The 8,234-nt window shown below is 41.3% G+C and overlaps 1 protein-coding gene across 3 annotated transcripts in view; it reads left to right on the forward strand.

The window, feature by feature from the left end:
• E2F8 (E2F transcription factor 8) overlaps positions 1 to 7,713 on the forward strand; it is a 25,334-nt gene extending 17,621 nt beyond the window's left edge. For all 3 annotated transcript variants that reach the window (XM_007497151.3, XM_007497150.3, XM_001367976.4), the window contains exons 8-13: positions 211 to 414; positions 702 to 789; positions 1,053 to 1,620; positions 5,466 to 5,598; positions 5,720 to 6,108; positions 6,913 to 7,713. In XM_007497151.3, coding sequence (XP_007497213.1) covers positions 211 to 414; positions 702 to 789; positions 1,053 to 1,620; positions 5,466 to 5,598; positions 5,720 to 6,108; positions 6,913 to 7,095 — 1,565 coding nt within the window. In that variant the 3' untranslated portion in view covers positions 7,096 to 7,713. The remainder of the gene's footprint in view (positions 1 to 210; positions 415 to 701; positions 790 to 1,052; positions 1,621 to 5,465; positions 5,599 to 5,719; positions 6,109 to 6,912) is intronic.
• Positions 7,714 to 8,234: the final 521 nt, after the last annotated feature.

The raw sequence follows: 8,234 nt of genomic DNA on the forward strand, positions 1-8,234 counted from the left end.
ATTATGATCTTGCACCTTAGTGACCTTTAGAACTGAAATCTACGTGTCCAACTTCAATCATTTTGAGTCTGTAGTTTTTATTTTCTGTATTTGAGATGCTAGTCTGTGCCAATTATTACTTAAAATGTGCTCAGAAGAATGATTTCATTTCAGCGCATATGAATTTAATCCACTGTATACATGTGAATACACTGATCTCTTGTGTTTCAGTTCTGAGCCCCATAACTTCCTTTGACTCATCTGACTTGGAGCCACCTCAGTCCTCTAAAGATCAGTGTGCTAAAAATCTCTTCTCTACTACCGGGAAACCAAACTTTACCAGGCATCCATCTCTAATAAAACTAGTAAAGAGTATAGAAAATGACCGGAGAAAGATAAGTTCTGCTCCCAGTAGCCCCATCAAAACCAATAAAGGTAAGTATCTGAAAAAGAAGACTGGGACATACCACTAACAATGACTGGGACTTTTTGCTACAAAATATTCTTATTGAATTGCTTTAGTAGATCTGTTCAACTGATTCAGTAAGTTAGAGAATTACAGTAACCTTTATCCACTCAAATGTTCTTGACATCTAAATCATGCATGAACCAAGTGATAGGAATAGAATTTTGTGGACTGTTTCCACACATTTTCCTTCATTGTGGTTTCATCTGGAAGAATGTTTTCTCTAGCTTTAATTTACATTATTCTATTTTACCAGCTGAGAGTTCTCTGAAGTCAGTGCCCTTCCCAAGTAAGATGGCTCAACTTGCAGCTATTTGCAAAATGCAATTAGAAGAGCAATCAAGGTAGGTCGGCGTTTTGCACTTTCATATTGTCCTGAATTAATTTCCTCTGATTTACATGGATTTCATATTGTATCTAAGAATATTGACTAGACTTGGGAACTAGTAAGATGTTTTTAATGCTCGGCTACTTTCAAATAATATTTGGACTTAACAGAAGCTCCCATAAAAACACTGATTTTTTTTTTAACCTTTAAATTTGAATGATAGACTATTTCGTGGTGGTTATTGTTTTTCAATGTGTGGATTTTTATTTTGTTTTTTAGTGAACTAAAAAAGAAGGTGAAAATGCAATTGACAAGACCTACAGTGCACTGTCAATCTCTTGACCTCATAGCAAATCCTGAGCCTAATCGAACCATGTCCTCTTCTCAGACTCCATCTCTCATTCAGCCACTAGGTGTCCTACCTCTGATCCACAGCCCCTTATCTTCTGCAGTGCCTGTCATTGTACCTCATGCCCATTCGGGTACCTCCTATGCAATCTATCTGCATCCCTCCCAGGCCCAAACTGTGACACCTCAAAACCTAAATTCCACTGTACACACTGTTCCCTGTACTAATGTAACTGGAATGAAAGGTTCTGCCGATAATACTAATTCACATCTCTTAACTACTAAAATGAGCACGGAAAAAGTCACTGGTGATACAGTCAAAGCTGATGGCACCACTAAGCCTGGGAAAGCATTGCCCACCCCCGAAGGACAAACGCCGAGGAATGAAGAAAGAGAGCCAACTGCTGAAAGATGTTTGAAGAGACAGAGCGGGCTGGAGGACAGCAATTCCAAAAAAAAACTTAAAGAAGATCTAAAAGGACTTGAAAATGTCTCAGCAGTAAGTGAAGTCCTTCACTGGCCAGGCAGGGGAGCTCCCTCGGGTGGTTAGTGGAGGAGTCAGTTGTTTTGAATCCGGCCTGACTCAGAAGCTTCCTCACATCCTAAACTGAGTTCCAGGCACCTCGGACAGTTAATCTCCTGCCTGCCTAGGATCTCTGCACGGGCATCTCTAACCTTTAGCGACAGGGATTACATGTAGGGCTTTCAAGCAGTCCCAGTTCCGGCTTTTAAGTTAACTGTGTTCCTGGCAACATGGGACACCAGCACCTGTTGTAAGAGGTCGAAGGAATTTATGGGTTAAAGTAGCACCAAATGAATGTGCGCTTGCAACAATCTATATAAAGGCTGCTTTCTGAGTCACAGCCTCGAGTCACTTAAGTATTTAGTATTTGGGAAAGATAACAAATCTTTCCTCTTATTTAAAAAAATTTTTTTTCCACCATTCATTTACTTCAAAATTACATTTACAAAGAAACATGTAAATAGAAAATTTGAAGTTGATCTTAGTAGCTTTAAGAATTGGGATATGATGGATTTTTTTAACTATCTTGGCATGTTAGCTTCATCTTTTTATACATAGAGAGATTGAATTCTGTATAGAAGATAGTATAATCCAAAAAATACCTGGGAAGCCAGCTAGGTGGCTCTGTGGATTGAGATAGGAGGTCTTAGCTGTGTGACCCTGGGCAAGTCACTTAACCCTCATTGCCTAGCCCTTATCACTCTTCTGTGATAGAAGGTAAGGGTTTAAAAAAAAAAAAAGACAGGCAACATTACATAGAAAGACTTGGCTTCCAGTTGTTGCTCTGCTGGCAATTTATTATTTGACCTTGGGAAAGTTGCTCAATCTTGCTACTGAGTTTCCACAAAAGATGAGTAGTATTCTTCTACTGTGGTTACATTTCCAGAAATTTTATGAAGATACATGAATATTTCATGGAAAATAGTGTATCCAAGATACATAAGCTACAGGGCATGGGTTGTTAGTATGGCTCTAGCCAGCAAATTGTTCCCCTTTCTGCTGACTACAACTTTGCAGTGACCATTCTGAATATGGATTTTTTTTCTCCCTGAAATTTTGAGCAAGAGAAGCAGAAAAGGTCCCTTGGGCAGAGATGTGCTTTTTTTTTTTAGTTTCTGGAGTATACTTGACAATGGTCTGAAACACTGAACTTCAGAGATTGTAGGATGAGGTCAGAGGACCCTAACCCCTGGCTAAAGAGCTGAAGGATTTGATCACTTCTTTTTGATCATCTTAGGAAGTTTTACTGTTTTCCTCTGACATTTATAACCTGCAGCTTTATGAAGTTTTAGGGTTAGAGTATCCTTTAAAGGAGAAAGAGGAGGAGGAAATAAACATGGGCCAAGTACTTTACAAATGTTATCTCATTTGATCCTTAATGATCCTGGGAGAGAGGCAATATTATTATCCATATTTTCCAGTTGAGGAAACTGAGGGAAACGGGTCATGTGACTTGTCCAGGGTCACACAGCTCGTAAGTATCAGGGGGAGTTAAACTCGGGTCTTCCTGACTCCATGTCCAGCACTCTTCACTGCACCACCTTCCCCCCGTTCTTTAGCAGTGATGGGTTTGCCTTCACTGGAGGTTTGTGAGTGATAGTCAGACGGCCACTTACTAAGAAGCATGCCGAGGGATTACTTTGTAGGTATAGTTTGGATGAGATGACCTCCAAGGACCCTCCCAACTCTGAGATTCTGGCATTTTCATATGGTTGCAACAGTATCAGTACTGCCTCCTCTCGTGCAGATTGCGACCCCTCCATGCTTTCGCAAGAAGTCTTTGTAGCCTGCCCTGACTCAAAAATGTCAGCCATTTGGCAGTGAGACTCCAGCCTGGCTAGAGTGGTCCTCCAGTGAAAAAGGGAGAGAACAAAATGCTGATTCTGCCATTAACTAAGAGGGTTTGGGGCAACTCACACAGGACTTACATTTCCTCATCTTTAAAATTAGGTAGTTAGAGTAAATGATCTTTAAATTCTCTTCCAGTTTTAGCTATCAATAGGTAGCATTTATATAGTTCCTACTATATGCCATGCACTGTGCTAAGCATTTTATCAATATTAGCTTATTTCATCCTCAAAACAAACTTGGGAAGTAAGTGCTATAATCTGTATTTGGCAGGTGGGTACATTGAGGCAAACAGGGTAAGTGACTTCCCCAGGGTCACACAGCTAATAAGTGCGATGATCTCCATTTTGAAGATGGGTAAACTGAGGCAAACAGGGTAATTGACTTCCTCAGGGTCACACAACCAGTAAGTGCCTAAGGCCAGATATGAACTCAAGTCTTCCTGATTCCATGCCTGTTGCTCTATCCACTGTACCTCCTAGCTGCCCCCCCAAATTAAACCTCTATAATGACAGTCATGCAGTATATAATCAAAACACTGAGCTTATTGCTAGGCCCACACCGACAGCCTTTTCAGTTTCGTAGGGCTTACCTGAGATTGCAGCTGGCAGGCACAAGTCTCTTGGGAAGCTGATGTGGCCTCCACCCTGAGGAGTAAACTGGCTTAATTGTCCAGAAGCTACTGTAGACTCCTAATCTGTCATAAGCACTTTGTGCTAAACACCAGCAATAGCAAGTCAGGCAAAACCACTCCCCAAAACCCAGTCCCTGCCCCCACGTACCTTCAAAGCCGGGGAAGGTCTGGTGGACGTTGGTGATGTCGGGCAACCGCCTCATTTTATAAATGAAGAAACAGACCCAAGAAGTTGCTAATTTGCCCAACTTCATGCAGCTAGAGTGGGCAATGGGAGAGCCAGAACTCCGACTCTCTGGTCCTCTTCATACTCCAACTCCTCTGCTGTTACTCTCTTCTCATTCTAGATTATCTTTAAAAAGAAAAATGGCATATAAAAGAACAGTCATTTATTTACAAGAAATGCCTTTAATTTGGGGTCATGTTGGGTTGAAATGGGCTCGTTTACCCATGAATGTTTTCTCTCTCTGGCACAGTGTAATGATAAAGCAGGCAGAGCTTGGATGATGTGATACCAGATCAGGACTTTCCATTTTCAGGAAGAACTTGCTAAATTTGGGGGAGTTTGGAGGCCTTTGTCCTAATTTATGCTATTTCACAGGGAAATAATTTTTTTAAAAAGACCTTTTTTTTTCTTTTCCAACTCCCTCTGAACCCTTTTAACTTCAGTAAATTGTGAGATTGAGAACGTTGTAGTGATCATTGTCCCTTGTAGCATCTCCAGAATCTTTGAAATGGATGACTTGGCAAATCCATGTAGCACCTTCATTCAAATCCAATTGAGTCCTCTAGAAACTGGCAAACCTCTCAAGCCCGATAGGCCAAATCATGACTTGCGCTCCTTGTGGAGATGAGCTTTACTGGCTCTTCAGAAAAATCACATTTGTATTCAGTGGGAGATGATGATGTTTAGTTGTTTTCAATCATGTCCTACTTCATGACCCTTTAGGGGTTTTCTTGCAAAGATAACTGGAATGGTCTGCTATTTCCTTCTCAGGCTCATTTGACAGATGAGGAAACTGAAGCAAATAGGGTGAAGTGACTTGCCCAGGGTCAAGCGTCTGAGGCTGGATTTGAACTCTGGGCACTGTGCCATCTAGCTGTCTTGGGCAGATACCCCCATCTATTTTTGAAACTAGAGGAAGCATTTCTAAGAACCACTTCAGGCCTTCAAGGAATAAGATAGGTTGTTTTCTCAGAAGACTGAAGGAAAAATTCCAAAATGATTGTCCTCCTAGAAGCCCATCCCTGATTAACAGATAATGTCATCAGTCAAAAAAGAAGCAGACATGATTCTTCTTGTATTTATGTCATAAAACCACTTCTTTTTTTTTCCTAGACCTTGTTTCCATCAGGATACCTCATTCCTCTCACACAGTGCCCATCACTTGGTACAGAGTCCATTTTATCTCATAAGGAAAATGCAGGTGCTTGTTCTCCAAATAATAGGATCTACAACTCACCAATTACAGGTGCGTTTGCATTTTAAAACCTGTGTGTACCGGGCTGGATCTCGAGTGTATTCAAGCTCTATTAGCCTCTCGGGCATATGCCTTTCCTTTCAACAGTTTGTCTTTTCCCGGTTCCTTCTAGGTGTTATTCCTGTGACAACCTCTGACCTCACTGCTGTGAATTTTCCCACTTTTCATGTGACGCCTCTGAAGCTGATGGTTTCCCCCACTTCTGTGGGCACCGTACCTGTTGTCAACAGTCCATCCCTTCCTTCTTCAAGCCACTCTATTCCCGTCCAGAACCCGAGCTCAGCGATTGTAAACTTTACCCTGCAGCATTTAGGGCTGATATCTCCAGGCGTGCAGGTGTCTACGAATGCCGGGCCCGGCTCCGTCCCAGCTTCTCCCAGAATAGAGCCTGTTAGCACTACATCCGACAACACAGCCATGCAGCCAGGAAAGCACGATTCACCTGGAGCCGGGCAGAGTCAGCTGAACGGACAATCGGTCACTGTGACTACAGTACAGCAGGTAGGCTTGTTTACCCAGTTTAATTTGAAAGATAGAGAAATCCCAGTCTGCTGCGCTAATACTTTCCACCCTGGAACCGCTTCCTTTGTTGGCCTTTTATCAGAGTTGTTTTCTCATCCTCATTTTGGGGGGTCGTCGTGAAATCTAAGTGACCCGATTCCCTTTGGAATGTAGGAATGCTGATCATCTCCTATCTGCCACACGATGGAGCAATGAATTAGCTTCACTGGATGCCACCGAGTTTCTTTTTCTTCCCTTCGTGCATGAGAACAGCTCCTTGTGAGCAGGAAGGATGTCTTGCGTGCACCCTCAGAGATCTCTTTATCAAATATCTTATTTTAATCAATACTTAATCAATATCCTAAATTCCTCACTACAGTATGTAGGCTAAAAAACTAAATCTGGGGGACAATGTTCCTGCTAGATTATCCCATGGTTCCCCGAAAATGCCAGCCTATTGACAAAGTGGGAATGAGTGGCTTTTCTTGGCCATACCTCGAGCATGATGGACTATCTATCCTTGGCAATCTAAGAGAGAGAGAGAGATCCTTGTCCTTTATAAAGCAGAGCAGGGTATGCTGTCAGACCCTCCCTCGCCCAGGACTCTGGTGTATAATATGCAGATGCCTAGGGATCGTTTATCATCCTGACTCGGTGAAAATCAAATGTTAAAAGCTCGTCCTCATTGGCCGAGCAGGTTCTCAGATATGCTGTATTTGCAGCATTTTCAACATTGGGCTAGGATGATTTTTTAAAATATGTATTTAGTCCTAATTGGCTTTCTTTTCCATTCCTTTCAATTAGCCTGTACCAGTGACACCCAAAGGATCACAATTAATGACTGAAAACTTCTTCCGAACACCTGGAGGACCAAGTAAGCTTCTGGCTTCCACTTGTGATGACTTGGATGGTGCCAACAAAGCTTCTCTAGGACCTCTTTTTGTCCCACAACGAAAGCTTGAAGTGTCTACAGAAGATGTCCACTAATGTAGTGAGCCAAACATTGGTGCTTAATAAAGATTTAAGTTACTAGGAAAAGAACTTAACACAAGAGATGTTAACATACTTATTTGGAGAACAGGTACTACCCCAGAAACATTGTAAATATGTTTAACGACTGACTGCTTAATGCAGAGCAGAATCTTACTTTACTGTGTGTATGTGTGTGTGTGTATGTGTATGTGTGTATATATACATATATATTTGTATAAGTACAGCCTTAATACTATGAAATTAATGAAAAATATTGAACTCAGGTACATTACCTTCTGGGAAAAATTCATTATTTCAACGAAATACTCTGTACCTGTGATATTCCACAGAGTAACTATTCTTAGTTACAACTTACTCTTTAGAAAATTAAATTATATTGGCATAACCGAACAACATTCTATTGCACTTTGCACCAAAAGTGCAATGTATAATATTGTATTTCTAAATAGGTGGGACTATAGCTATATTTTGTAATGTCTTTGATCCCATGTTCTTACAGTAATGTCTTTTGTAAAGGTAGGAATGAGTCTTAATCAAGTCTATGAAAGAAGGAATTATTTATATAATGTATTTTTAATCATAAATTGTTCAAATTAAAACTTTTCTAAAACATCTTAATGTTTTCATTTGGACATCTGAGAAATAGTTTTGACGATGAAATGACCTCTAGACTTACAAAGTGTGAGTTTCTATCCTTATATTGCAGTGAGAAGATGACAGTCTTCAGGGTCAGGAAGTTCCTCTCCTGTCTCACATGTTAAAGCCCAATGACCGTAAGGAATAGACCATGGAAAAGATACTGGAAGATCATAGGTCACTTGGCGGGGGAGGCTGGAGATAGAGCACAGAACAGGAAATTGCTCCTCTGGGGACATTAGTCACAGACTGTTGGGCATAGGGAGAAGCTGGCGATTTCTCTACTTAGCATTGGTGGTTCTTAGCGCCAGAGGAGGGCTGCTACCAAGTCCTCCTCTGTTCCTGTAGGGGAACTGAATGTGAGAAAACGAATTCCCTCTGTGCCTAAGAGAACATATTTGCTGACAGCTTCCGTGGACTCAGGAAAGATTTGAGCTACAGTTTTGAAGGATGTATCTTACTTGAGCTCTCAGCCATGGAAAATAGGCACATCGGTA

The sequence above is a fragment of the Monodelphis domestica genome, chromosome 6, assembly GCF_027887165.1.
Source record: "Monodelphis domestica isolate mMonDom1 chromosome 6, mMonDom1.pri, whole genome shotgun sequence".
In the NCBI taxonomy this organism is placed as follows: Eukaryota; Metazoa; Chordata; class Mammalia; order Didelphimorphia; family Didelphidae; genus Monodelphis; species Monodelphis domestica.